General features: G+C 37.1%; 2 protein-coding genes across 6 annotated transcripts in view; one reads left to right on the forward strand and one right to left on the reverse strand.

Annotated features, from left to right (window-relative positions):
• Nucleotides 1–1,523: 1,523 nt before the first annotated feature.
• Nucleotides 1,524–6,740, forward strand: LOC122662724 (wax ester synthase/diacylglycerol acyltransferase 5-like). 3 transcript variants are annotated; one of them, XM_043858440.1, is made up of 6 exons: nucleotides 1,524–2,342; nucleotides 5,438–5,510; nucleotides 5,597–5,667; nucleotides 5,786–6,004; nucleotides 6,155–6,292; nucleotides 6,485–6,740. In XM_043858440.1, exons 1-6 carry the CDS (start codon nucleotides 1,554–1,556, stop codon nucleotides 6,638–6,640), a joined length of 1,446 nt encoding a protein of 481 aa, XP_043714375.1. In that variant the 5' UTR covers nucleotides 1,524–1,553; the 3' UTR covers nucleotides 6,641–6,740. The 3 variants fall into 3 exon arrangements, with proteins under 3 accessions (XP_043714375.1, XP_043714377.1, XP_043714378.1); XM_043858442.1 differs by having other exon boundaries at nucleotides 5,600–5,667; XM_043858443.1 differs by having other exon boundaries at nucleotides 6,225–6,292; nucleotides 6,485–6,643.
• A 2,697-nt stretch (nucleotides 6,741–9,437) lies between these two features.
• LOC122662457 (histone-lysine N-methyltransferase CLF-like) overlaps nucleotides 9,438–14,302 on the reverse strand; it is a 55,700-nt gene continuing 50,835 nt past the window's right edge. For all 3 annotated transcript variants that reach the window (XM_043858093.1, XM_043858092.1, XM_043858091.1), the window contains 5 exons: nucleotides 12,066–12,156; nucleotides 10,496–10,543; nucleotides 10,283–10,411; nucleotides 10,126–10,203; nucleotides 9,438–9,911 (listed from right to left, as the gene is read on the reverse strand). In XM_043858093.1, the coding sequence (XP_043714028.1) occupies nucleotides 9,720–9,911; nucleotides 10,126–10,203; nucleotides 10,283–10,411; nucleotides 10,496–10,543; nucleotides 12,066–12,156 (538 nt within the window). In that variant the 3' untranslated portion in view covers nucleotides 9,438–9,719. The remainder of the gene's footprint in view (nucleotides 9,912–10,125; nucleotides 10,204–10,282; nucleotides 10,412–10,495; nucleotides 10,544–12,065; nucleotides 12,157–14,302) is intronic.

Genomic DNA, 14,302 nt, shown 5'->3' on the forward strand with positions numbered 1-14,302 from the left:
AGGATTGATTCTAGGGCTTTTGGAATTGATTCCTATTAATTCCAATTCGGAAATTGGAATCAATAGGAGTCAATTCAACCTTGATACTGAGTTTATGAACCTTGGATCTAAGGGGTCGATTTTATGATTTTTGGGACTGATTTCAATCTGTGATCGAGTCAACCCAAGGGGGTTGTTCAATTGGCAAAGACCAACACCTCAAAAGTAAGAGGTCATAAGATCAACTCTCTGGTATATCCCCCCCCCCCTAAAAAAAGAGAGTAAATAAAACTCTTTTACCCAAAAAAATAAAATAAAATAAATCTAAGGATGTCAATGGATATTTGAAATTCATATTTGATCAATGTTCGTATCCATTTAGGAGAATCTGAATCCATTCAAAAAACAAATCGGATACGAATATGATAATCTTCCTATCTGATCGATTATTATCCGATTTGTTTAGCAATCCGACAATGATAAAATGTCTGAAATATATATGTGCCCGTCTATCCGATTAAGTTACCTTATTGAATTTTGTTTTCTTATTTTTATAGTTTTATAAGTTAAGATAATGTAATTCTTTTTTTAGATTTTCTATTGGTTTATATATATTGTTTTACGCAAAGGGATACATAGAATCACATATCTATTAAAATAAATATAAAATAAATATAAAATAAAATAAAAAGTAAAAAACACAAGAAAATCAGAGGCTAAGAAGAGTAGAAGAAAGAGTAGTTGCTAAACTCTCAATTCTCAATCCTAACCCTCATCAACAAAATAGACAAGATATTATCCAAATCCGTCCAAAAACTAATAGGATATTATTCAAATCCGTCCGAATATAATTCCATACAAATATGATAACGCCACTATCCGACAATCCGTTTACATCCTTATCAAAAACCACAACGTCCAATTTGACCCCGATTCCAAATTTAAAATGACGTGAAGAGATTCCTACTCATGGTCATATTCTCTCCCCTTGAGGTATGATGGTGAGTTAAAACTTAAAAGAGGCAAAGAGGTTTGGTCGAAATAATTCCGACAAAATTGTTTCAGAAATAAATTTTATCTCCTTACATAAACCTTTTTTATTGGATATACAGATCTTTATTCTGAATTTATTTCAAAATAACTTTAAAAAGATCTTTTATTTTTCATGGTTAAATAAATTAATCTTCTTATTGCAGAAATCATTTTTTTTAATTGAATTAAAACATCCACTTCACATGTTTGTAGGGTTTCACCGATCAAACAAGTTTTAAATAAGAATCTTCTAACATCACGCATTGGATACCCAGAAATTTATAGTAAAAAAGTTCAAATTAATTAAATGGGGATAGGGAAGCTTGTGGATTAATACAATTGACGGAGATGGAGGAGACTTTCGTGAATTTGAAATCTATGGAAACAATCAATTCTAATTTAATAGCGACAAATCTAACGATTTTCACATGGATGCAATAAAACCCAGAATTTTTTTTTTTCTTTTCTGATAAATAAAAGCTTCTCCCAAGTACCGAATCTGGAATAGTCTGTATTGGAGAGTTGAAGCAGAGAAATTTGCAATGGAGAAAGAAGTTGGAGCTCGCAGAGAAGACGACGAACCTCTAACACCTGTGGGAAGATTCTTCCTTCAACCAGAAATGAATCAAGTGATCAGTTGTGTGGTTGGGATGAAGAATTCAATCGATCTGGAAGCCCTGAAAGACGCAATCAAGGATTCACTCATGCTTCAACACCCAAGGTTTAATAGTGTCTTGGTGAGAGACAGGCAAGGGAGAGAGCACTGGAGAAGAACTAAGCTTGACCTAGACAAGCATGTTTTCCTCCGAGAAATCGGTAGCGAAGAAAACGATGACGATGAGACTGTGGTGAACGATTACTTGGCAGATCTGGCTGTATCATCGCCGCTGAGTACGGAGAAGCCGCTTTGGGAGTTTCATGTGGTAAGGGAACGAAAGTGTTGTGTATTGAGAATCCATCACGCTTTGGGGGATGGAATTTCGTTGATGTCTCTGTTCATTGCTTGTTGTCGGAAAGTCGATCAACCTGATCAGATGGCTACAATCCCTAATAATCCTTCTTCTTCAGCAAATTCGATTTCGAGGAGAAGTGAAGAGATTGGAATTGGTGGGAGATTGAAGTGGATATGGAAGATGTTGTTGAGATTGGTGATGGTTGCTTGGTTTACTTTGGTTTATGCGACGGAGTTCATGCTTAGAAGTCTTTGGGTGAAAGATGAGAAGACGGCCATTACCGGAGGTGAAGGAGTGGAGCTGTGGCCAAGGAAGATCGCTACCGCTAAGTTCAGTATCGACGACATGAAAGCCGTCAAGAAAGCTCTCGTTGACGCGGTAAGAACTTCTTCTTTCATACTCTCTCTCTCTCTTTCGATTTTGGTTCATGCCTTCGTTATGAAATTCATGAATTTTAAAAGGGCCAGAAAAATAATTCCACTAAATATTGGGGTTATTTTTGTGAAATCGAGTTTAAATGGAAAATAGCCACCATAACTCCCCAATTATTGGGTTACTTATTCTGGGCCCCATGTTCGTTTTATGGGGCCCAGAAAACTCTACTTCAAAAAATAAAAAAATAAAAAAATAAAAAAATAAAAAAATAAAAAAATAAAAAAAATAAAAAAAATAAAAAAGCTCTACTCTGGGGTGGGGTGCATAAAAATTGTAGTTAACCAAAGCATAGTTCAAGTTATTGGTATCGTATCAAGTTATTGGTATCGTATTGGTTATATTGGCTGATACATATAGGTATCGTTGGTACCCGATATTGATATGATATCATCAAAGCGGTGGTATTTTACCAAAAAAAAAATAAAATCATAACGGTGGTATTAATGTATCATTATAAGAGAGGATAAAATGGTCCAAAAAATCAAGGTATTAGACTTTAAGTACTTTAAAGGGCAAAAGGGTCCAATCTGATTCCATATAGCCGATATGTGTTAGTATTAGTATCATTAGGTATTGGTATTGTTCAAGACCAATATGAGTACCAATACCAACAATACCTAAGACCTTGAGCTAAATGGTGGACCGTGGGATCTTCAAAAAATGGGAAAGTACTTCCCTCTCACTCTCACTGTCTCTTTCGGATCTTTATCCCCTCAATTTCCTCAATTCCATCTAATAGGAGGATAGAAATGACCATCTTATCCCTTGCCCGAACGCACCCCCGGAGTGGGGTCCACCTCACTTTATTAGAGGGAACTGAGAAAATTAACGGGCAGACAAATTGAGGTGATATTTGTCCGTCTCTTTCAAGGATTCAAAACATAAATTGGGGATTGGATCGGTTCTAAAATAACCCTAGAATTAGCCCTCAAATTTGCCTCGACAGTGTCGAATTGGATGGAATTGAGATCAATCACAGCCTACTTGACTGATTCAACTCCGATTATTGAAACGGTCTCTCTCCTGGAAATAAATCCTCTCCAGTGCGCCAGCCCCTCCAATGTGGATCCAACGGTTGGAGGAACTCGGGGTGCGTGCTCAGGTGCTTCCAACCATTGGATCCACATTGGATGGCTGGCGCACTGGAAAGGATCCGAGTCCCTCTCTTCTCTTTCCTCATTAAATATATTTTGTGGGTTCTTTGAAAAACTAGGGAGGTTTTCGTACACTGCCTTATAAAGTTAACCCACGACGATCCAAAAAATAAGAGGGGTTTTGGTCATTTCGACCCCATTAGTGCAATCCAAAGATATTGTATGTAACTATGGATCTTACATAGCCGTGCACGAAACCTTTTCTGGTCAGTTTTTTTCTTGTCATTTCTCTATTTTCATTAATTTTACTATTTAATTGTTTGTTTTTATTTAATATAATTAAATAATAATTTTCCACGTGGAAGATGATAGAGGCTCAAATCTTAAAGAAGAGGGAAAAGACAAAGAAGCCGGGTAACTGTCCTATTCACGCACCTTAAAGGGAAATGATCTAACCGCTTCCACATATAAATGTGAGGTTTTCAAACACCCACCCCCACAAACAAAAAGAACCAAAAGGAGTGAAGCTTGTACCATTCTGGCCATTAAATTTTGGTAAGAGTTAGACAACCAAGGAGTAGATAACAGAAAAATAAAAGTGAGGTTTTGATTGTTAATTGTTACCACCTTTTTGCTTTTATATGCTGAGGTAAGGGTGTCAATTTGGGACCAGACTTTGGAATCGATCTTTTAAACCATTGGGATCTGATTTTGGTATCAAATAATAAATGAGACAGGAATCAAAACACTGGTTAGGTAGCAGATGGAACCAGAGCTATCAGTACCCTTTAAGAAAAAAGAGTATATTTCATGTACTTGTGGATTAGCTTTATGGCTATAGTTTTTGATATATTTAGGTGGTATTTTTTCTTTTGGAGGTTTCAGCTAATGCGTGTTTATTTCTACTCTTATAAAATTGTTTAGTGATGGCACTAAAACCATATATGGACTTGTTTATTTTATCCTAATTAATTCTTAATCGTCGTTTTGAGAAGCTTACATGTGATCTCAGGTAGTTTAAAGAAGTAAAACAATGAAATTCACCATGTCTTGATATTCGAGTTGCTTTCTTAAGTAAGGAATACCTTAGATCTCATAATAGTGAAAAGATCCACAACACTTTATAATGGAAACGGTACTGTCCCATCTGGATTAGGACCAAGGTTTGGTTCACATTGCTGAATGGGACAGTATTGGGATTGGCATCCTTGGTGCTAGTACCGATTCGGACCCATTCCAAATTCTGGGATCCGTCCTAATTGACTGACACCCTTATGCTGAGGACTTCTTTCAATGTGTTTGGAGTGGACAGAGCAACAACTGCTGGAGACAGAGAACTCCATTTCTTGGTAATCAAGGTTAGGATGGTTGCAGATAAAGCCATTGTCATGCAGACACTGAATACAGGGAGATAATATTCAATAAATCAGTCTTTATCAATCAATTATAAACGATATGTAGTGGCTTGGATGAAAGAAACATTAATAGTTCATACTGAAATTGACTTTCAATGATCTTACCAATATTTGCAGATTACTAATTGTTTTTCAATCAATTTAGTGTATGGGCACTAGATTGGGCCATCCTAGTTATGGGATAGGTTAAAGGGTTTGATTTAACGTGCTTCATCAGATCTGGAGCTTTTGGCGTATTGGTCAAGTACCACGTCACGGGCTAGCCTAGTAAGGTATAAATTAAAGTGCTTGATTTAACGTGTTCCATCAACTTTGGAGATTTTGGGATATTGATCAAGTACCTAACAGTTTACCATCATTTGGCTAAATTTAAACAATACAAGTCAAGAGTAGCTTTCATGTCAGTAATCTTTATTGCTAACTCACTGTGACTCTTATAGTCAGTTTTGTAGTTAATTCTATTTGGGTTTACAAGTTAGATGACATTCTTTTGATGATTAGTTGAATTAACAATACAAGTCCTATGCAGACCATCAATGATGTTCTTTTTGGTGTGATATCATCCGGACTATCAAGATACTTGGATTTGAAGACTTCAAAGAGTTTAAGTCTTTCCCAGAACTACTATTTTGGAATTAAGTTTGATATAGTATTATATCCTGACTTCATATGATTCAATTTCTTCCAGCAGAACCACGCGAAGGGACTCAAATCTCAGGTTTATCAATGGTTAACATAAGAAAACAGCCAGGATTGCAGGTTTCAATTCAAGCATTTGTTCTTTCAATTTTTTCCTTCAAGATTTCAGTATCTTTAATATATAATTAGTATATCTAACATATCCAATGAACTGAATCAATATGAAAATACTGATCAGGAACTGTCAAAGCTGGTGAAGAGTAGTAAGTCAGGAGGATCAAGGTGGGGTAACCAATTTGGGTATATGATTCTTCCTGTTTATTATCATAGAGAAGTCAATGATCCTCTTCAGTATGTAAAGAGAGCTAAAGCTATGATTGACAAGAAGAAGCTTTCTTTGGAAGCACACTTCTCATACAGGCTTGGAGCATTAGCATTGTCCCTTTTGGGCCCAAAGGTAAACATCTTTCTAATTTCTAATCAACATCAGAAGACCAAACCTGCATTGTTAAGACTCATAGACCCAAATCACAAGATGAAAGAAACACCATAAACTTCCAATTTTGTTCAGTTTTATTTTACTTTCTCTGGTTGCTATTTCTGGTAGGTAGCGGTGTATCTCAACTACAGGATTATCTGTAATACTACATTCACAATGTCGAATGTTCTTGGGCCACAAGAGGAGATTATGGTGGCTGGGAATCCTATCACTTACATTCGGGTGAATACGGCTGCCTTGGCTCATGTAAAGCTTCCGACATGTTTGCTCTTCTTTACATTCTTTCTGTTTTACAAATTTATATAGACATCCCCCCTCCCCCGCGACACACACACACACACACACACACATAGAGAGAGAGAGAGAGAGAGAGAGAGAGAGAGAGAGAGAGAGTATTTTGAAGGGGAAGCTGAGATTACTATCATATCAATGCTGCAGGCAATTACAATGCACATGGTGAGTTATGCAGGAAAGGCAGAGATGCAAATCCTTGTGGCAAAAGACATCATTCCTGATCCTAAGCTTCTGGCCAAATGTTTTGAAGATGCATTGCTTGAAATGAAGGATGCTGCTGTCAACTCCACCAAAGTCTAAGAGGTCTCTTGAATTATTTACCATAAACTGAGGAGGGGAAGATCTTCAATTACCTGTTCTAATTGTTATAGAAAAGTTCAAAATGATCTGGTTATTAATTAACCAAAGTTAGCTCACCCCACTCCCCCAATCTGAGGATTCCAAACCCACATGGGATAATGTACAATGGAAATCTTGTAAAATTGGGGATTAGAAAAAAGATAAATATGATTATTACCTTTTGTGTGAGGTTTCCATTTCTGAAAATTTAATGGCTAGCTTACAGCCCCATCACAAACTGGAAGCATATACCAAAGCTACCTCTGTTATTCTACTAGTGTTGTTAATGGATGTGATCAGTAGGGTCTGATACCTGATCAGTGATCCGGCTAAAATATGTTACTACCACCTGAAAATTTCACTTTTTTAAAAATTTCTTTTTTGTTGGGACACTCAATAACACCACATTTCACCATGGAACAAACAAATCCAGCTCATCTAGTAGAAAAGGAATGTTTCACAGTAGAATGTCAATAGGTTAACAGTTTTTTAGAGTTCAATAGAATCAAACCTTGGTTATTAAAGGTAGATGCTTTCCAAATTCTTCTCTTATTGATCCATCTATCATTAGTAGGAAAGGATCCTTAGTTTTGGGATACCCTAGCTCAAGTTATTCCATTGCTTAACAAATTGTTTGTAGGAGAGTTTGCATTGGTACCTTCTATTTACTGTGTTAATACTGTCTCTGTTAATGATTTGGTGATTGGTGATTGTTGGAACTCTGAAGTATTATGTCACCTATTTCTACCATTCATTGTAAGGGCCATTGGTTTTGTTTTTTTTGGTAAGAGTGAGGGCCATTGTTAAAACCCTAATCTCTACCACTTTACCTTTTAATGATGGTTGGTATTGTCCTTTAGCTTGGAATGGAAACCTAAATACTCGGGTTATTGTTAATTTTCTTCTTAAAATTGAATGTCATGGTAATCCTAGATTTAAACTCTGTTTGTTTTTTTTTTTTTTGGAAAGTTGTAAATAGAGGAATTACTACTAAAGATGAATTGATTAAATTCCCCTCAATTGATCCTCTTTGCCCTCTTTGTGAACTTGTTAATGAGTCTGTTTGGCACCTTTTTCTGTCTTGTAATGTTTTGAAGCAGATTTGGTGGTTGGCCCAATTGGAATTTGCACAGAGTACTTCTGCTCATCCTCTATTATTAATTTCTTTGAATCTGTTCTTAAATCCACCTCCCTATCTCATGTTGAAAAAATTAGGTTCCTATTTGTTTCTACACTAACTATGTATTATAGCCAGCTTTTCCGAAATAAGATTATCTTCCTCAATGATAATGATGTTCCATCGCCTGTTGTGATCTTTCGCACCATATGCAAGTGAGCTATTGATCGTAAAGCATCGTGAGAGTTATAATTTACGTAGCTTTGAAGTGTTACAGTCCACGGTAGATCCTACATGCCACAATACTGTCCGCTTTGGCTAAGGTTTGCCACATGGCTTTAAAGCATGTCATATTATGTGAAGATTGATCGTAGCACAACCGATGTGGGACTAAATTCTACGGGGATATTCCATAGCCTAAGTACAGTCGATGTAAGACTAAATTCTGTGATACAACATCCACACTTTCACTGCAGAATCATACCAACAACATTCCTCCACACCCTGGCTCTGATACCAATAAAATGTCACAATCCACAACTGGCTCCACATGCCACGATACTATCGGCTTTGGCTAATGTTCACCGCATGACTTTAAAATGTGAAGGTTTTTTTTTTGGTAAAAATAATATATAAAGGTTGATCGTCATTTATATAGACATTCCATAACCTAAACACAACCGATATAAGACTAAATTCTATGGCACACAGTCCTTACCCCTGCTTTGTAGAGAGGCTATTTCCAGAGACTCAAACAAACCCATGACCACTTGGTCATAATGGAACAACCTAACCGTTGCACCAAGGTCCAACCTCTCATAGCATATGATTATGTATCAAGAAAAAATATGAGATAGGTCATTTCAGGTTTCGACTTATCAATTGGGGTCCATTTCAGTGTCACACATCGACAGCCACCTCATTTGACTAGCATCATATTTCTGTATGGCCACCATAACAAGCTACTAAACACTCTTTCAGGATCTCATTTGTTTTTCCACGCCAAATTGATCAACCTTACAGACGACTCTACCACATTCCGAAAGTAGAATGGGTCAAAGATTGACTATCGAATTGGATAGTCTAATACGGCAATTGACCCTTACAAGGTGTAGCCAGGGAAGTAACGACTAACGAGTACTACCAAGCAAGTCAATTCAAATTACTCTTCTAATCAGAGGAGAATTTGATGAGACCACAACTAAGTAGCAAACTACCCTTCCCATCCAAACCAGACTAGATTGTTTTATAAATTTCCAAACCTAGATAACCAGAATGAATTGGACGATATACCAATCATTGTTCGCAATCTTGGGATTGGATTGGTTTCGGCCAAGACCAATTCCAAATATTGACCGATCCGATACCGATCCACTGGTATGACCCAAGGATTACAAAAAAAGTAATAGAAGCCAATTTTTATTAAAAAAACAGGGGCAATTCAATCCAATCTGGACCAATTCAGGGCGATCCGGATTGATATTGGCGGAGACCAATCCCGATCCAAATTCTGATAACTTAAAATGAAACTGAAAATCACATCCAAACCAAAGACTTGGTGCACACTTTCAAGGGTTACAACGCTGATGCAGAAGCTACACAACCGGTTTGCATTCTCTTGCCAGCCTCAAAAAACAGTGCCATCAAATGTCCTTTCTATCATATCAGGAAGGCTTGAATTGTCCTCGGAAAAAAGAACAGAAAAAGTTGCTTAGAGTTTTGTAATGGAATCAATTTCACCAAGCCTTTTAAAAAATTAATGAAATCTTTTATAAAGATGAAATTGCAGATCTAAAACAGGGTCAACGAGGGTATACCTTTCATCGACATCAATGGCTATGATACTTCAAATGTTAAAGAATGAGATGAAAAGATATAAAGGGAATGAAAAAAATGGATAAGCATTTGAGGAAAGGATTTAAATCAAGCAAGCTTCTTTGCACGGCCACTCGAAGGAACTGATTCCTCTTTTTTCAACCCTGCAGCTTCAGGCTTCCTTGCCCAGGGAGGAGCTCGATCTGGCTCATAGCGATAGTCGTAAAAGAGTTCCTCTCCTGCGTTTATCCGTTCCTTTGCAAATATACCCACCCTATGATCCCCAGCTACCATGATGACCTGCCACAGCAATATTAATTGCAGAGTACAAATGATGCCAAAATGCACTATGGTATTTCTAGTCATAAATTTATAGGCACATAACATTCAAAACTTGACCTGAAATAGTGAAGTCACAACCAGGCATTGGATATGCTAGTGTGTGTGTGCATCTACATGTGTGTGTGTGTGTGTGTGAGAGAGAGTGAGAGAGAGAGAGAGATAGAGAGACCACCTTGGCGTAGCAATTTGGATCAGGAGAATGGTTGGCGAATTTCAATTTGTCTCCCTTCCGATAAGCATCAAGAACAAACTGCCAAAAGAAAAACCTTCTAATGAGAGTAACACAAAAATGAGGGATCATTGAAGCAAAAGGTGCAACTCAGTCATGCCTGATCATTCAGATTGAAAAGAAACGATGAATTTTCACGGTCATAAATCTTTCCACGCTTATCAGCTTCTCGGTGTGATATCAATTCTCCAGTGTACTCCCCCAGGTACTCATGTTTGCCAACGCTATTCTGGAGAGTCATTCAAGACTTACTTCACAACAGAAAAAAAAAAATAAAATTTCAAGGGCAAGAAGCACAAAAAGTTAAACTCACCTTCAGGAATGCTCCCCAGCCAGATACATCAGACCCTCCAAGCAAGACCTGTTCATGATGTGGACCAGGAACCGAGCATGAATCCTAATTAAAAATATAAGAGAGCTATGGATCCAACTTGGATCTTATGATTCTTAAATCTCGAGTAGCCCATCTGGCTTTTCTTTTGCACTCATTTCTTTGCAGGTAAAATCAATAAATTAGCCTTATAACAAATTGTCAAAATAATAGTCTAAAGTGAAAGTGAGAATTTCACAAAAATTTAGGGGAAGTTAATATTAAAATAATAAATCGAATGGCTTGCTAAGGCTAGAATTAAAAATTTCCGTCAACAGATCTGCCCATAATATACAATGGAGTGTGTTATCTGGTTGGACTGCCAAGGTAATGTTACATGGGTGCCACATATTAGCACCACAGGGAGAATGCAAGGACATACACGGAAAGGGATGACAATATGGGGGGGGGGAGGGGGGTACATTATTGAATTTGAGTCAGAACAAGTGACCAATCCAGACGATTCTCTAGACATTTTCAATGATCCAAATTCCCACATCATCCTTCTCTGGGGCACAATTAGGTGTGCTACTCATCTGACATCAGGTGGTTCACCCAACCAGGAAACTTTTGCCTATGAAAATAAGCAGAAACTATTGCAATTTACAGAAAAACTTTCATGCTTTTCCCTTCTCCCCAGAATCAGATCCATGGAATGAAATTTAGGCAAATCTTGCTAAATTTTATGTTGAAATTTCTCATTTAATTGTGGACCAAAATATCTATTAAAAAAATTTGACTGGAGAAAGAAATTTGAGCCAAAATAATTGATCCAACAGTTATACCAGAAACTAAATGTAGGGAAAAGGAACTGCATGATGCCATCATGCGGATTCCTTTATATGCCACCTCCCAAACAACTGGGGCCCCACACTCTCTCTCCTCTATTAAACCCCCCTATTTGACGGTTCAAAATCCTCCTCTCCTATTTAACCCAAATTGCACATGGGTGTCGGAGGAAACCCTTGCCCTTAAATGTAAACAGTAATACACCACTTAGATCACAAGGCCAATACTAAAGATATCCAATTTGGCAAGCCATACCACTACATACTGTCAACACCACTACATTGAGTCCTTCCCTGCAGAGACCACAACATCTTTATATTTACGTAATATCCTAATGTTTAGGTAGTAGTGTATTAAACCATCCCCTGCACATTTTGTCATCTTATGTGTGCCACCACTTGATGAAACTCAGTCAACTTTGAGTTATTAAGTACGAAGAAGCGTATGGAGAACTCATGAAAAAAGTACTTTCCTTTTCTCCTTGAGAGAATAGAGAAGATACCTAATTTTGCAATGATATGCCATATATTGGAACTAAGAAATAAGAAAGCATTCTTTGGAATCTTCTTTGCTTTGTTCTTCGAAATACGTATTTCCAAGCTCAGCAAATTACTTCTGCTAATATATACTATTGCAGCTATAATAAATATCACAAAAGAAAAAAAAAACACCATCAGAAATTTTATTGCAAGTGCACATACACAAAATGGTGAATCGATATTACCCTTTGTTGTTGTTTGAGAAGGAGCTTCATATTACGGCATTCATAATTGTCACCTCTTTGGGAAGGGACACCGAGAGTACCATCACCACAACTGTGAAAGTTCAAACAGCACAGGCAAAAGACAATTAGGGGATAGAAGAAAATACTAGCCATAAGACCTCTAAAGTATGGGAAATGGCAAGAACACAAGTGAGCAACATGAGTCCTCGAAGCAGCTGGGAACCGAAATTAGACTGGACCCACCCACGTATGGATGTAGAGCCTAATATATACAGGCAAGATCCCCACCATTTGTGTTGTTGATCATTTAATACCTGTGTTCCTAGCATTCCCCCCAAGTATATAATGTACACAGAGACATTTTCTGAGTCTAACACCACCAACATTTTCTTAAAACGGATTTTCTTATTGACACCTCTCAATGTGTCTAATAACTTGTAACCTTATTTTTTTTGCCCTTTTAGTATGATACACTATTTTTTTCTAATGAGGGTAATAGCATCATTTCCCATGTATACTCGAAAAATGTGCATGACAATGACACCTTTTGATAATGACATAATGATGTCACATTCAAATTATTTTTGAAAACTCTTTTATACCCCTATCTTAAAGAACTTTTGGGAATAAGACAAGGGTCAATTAAGAAAAGGTGTCAAGTTCTAAATACACAGATAGAGGTGTCATTTAGACATTCCCTTCCTAAAAACATCAATATGATAATATGACAACAAATGTATGGCACCCGAAAGTACCAAAAAGGGGTGGGGAGGGAGAGAGCAAGAGCAAGAGTTAAAAAAATTCCTGCAATTCTGCACTGACAGAATTTGGACACCTTCATGTATATGTGTGTGTGTGTGTCCCTGCCATGATTGTTTTCCTCCACATTCCTTGACTCCAACCCTACCATGATTCAAACCAAGAACTTGCCTACCAAAACCAACTAGCTCCAAAATTCCTCTCCACTCATTATAACAAAACTTTAAGTTGCAGCATACAAATCTAAGTATGAAATTTCACCCACAACGAGTCAATAAATGCAAAATTATGATACTGGATGCAGATGAGGGTGCCAAAGTCAAACATCAAGGTGTCAAACTCACACAAACCCCAAGAAAACAGTTCAGGACTCAGTGATATATATACACACACACAATTTTTCTTTACTAATTTATTATTATTTATTTTATATCACAAAATTATTTTACTAAGTGCTATTAGATAGATCAAATGAGATATAAAAGCAGCTAAGCACAAAACGTAATTTTAATTTCTATATGAAAAAGGGTTTTTCAATCAAGAAACATAATTTTGGCTCCGGAATGGGTCTATTGTATCATCCCCTGTATTAGTGAAAAGAGAGAAAGGTGCAGGTTTGGCGTTCTATCGATATGGAGGGCATAAGAAGGTATGCTTCTGCGCTGATGGACACAAGATTCAGCATGGAGAGGACAAATTGTCCCAACATGGAGCAAATCAACATCCAGTAAGAACATGAAAATCGGCAGGGCACACAATCTGGGTTACATAGATGCAAGTTTATTTTACATCAGGTTTGTCTTGCCTCAGATGTAGCCTTAAAAAATTGTCATGATTAGGCAAGAGACTGATCCAGATCATATCCCATGGAAGAAGAATTTTCAAATTTGGGTTTGGTTCAATTTTTTTGGGTCAAATTGAACCCATGGTTCAATAAGGTATGCCCAAATTTAAATCCCCAATAGGTTATGGGCCAAGTAATTTTGAGTTTTCAATGGTCCCGGGACCATTCTAAAGCCCAACTATTAGGGATTTAAGGCCTATACGGGATTAAGTAGTTAATTTCTATTATATAATAATTTCAAAGTTGCAATGGTAGTTACGTCTAGGCTAAGTAAGTATTTCTACTTAGTTGTTTCCTTTTTCTTAGACTTACCTCATTTTTGAGAGTTGCCATATTGTAAAGGATCTATTTAGAAGAGTTTCCTATTAATATGATGTAGCTATCAGCTACAATAGATAAAGGAGGGGGAGGGGCATGCTGCCCACAGATTTTTGGCTATTGTTCAACTGAATGTTTCTCTTCGGTGTGATGCTGAGAGTAGCTCTTGTTGGGAAGCAAGTGCAACCCAAGGTGGTGAATCCTTGGTTTGAGACTGGTGGTGAAACCTTTCACACAGGTTGTGAAGCCTATTTGTAATATCTTCTTTTCAATTCTGTTTTCTTCTGCCCTTCCAACAACAACAATCCTTGCATGG

Source organism: Telopea speciosissima, chromosome 5 (assembly GCF_018873765.1).
Source record: "Telopea speciosissima isolate NSW1024214 ecotype Mountain lineage chromosome 5, Tspe_v1, whole genome shotgun sequence".
NCBI lineage: Eukaryota > Viridiplantae > Streptophyta > Magnoliopsida > Proteales > Proteaceae > Telopea > Telopea speciosissima.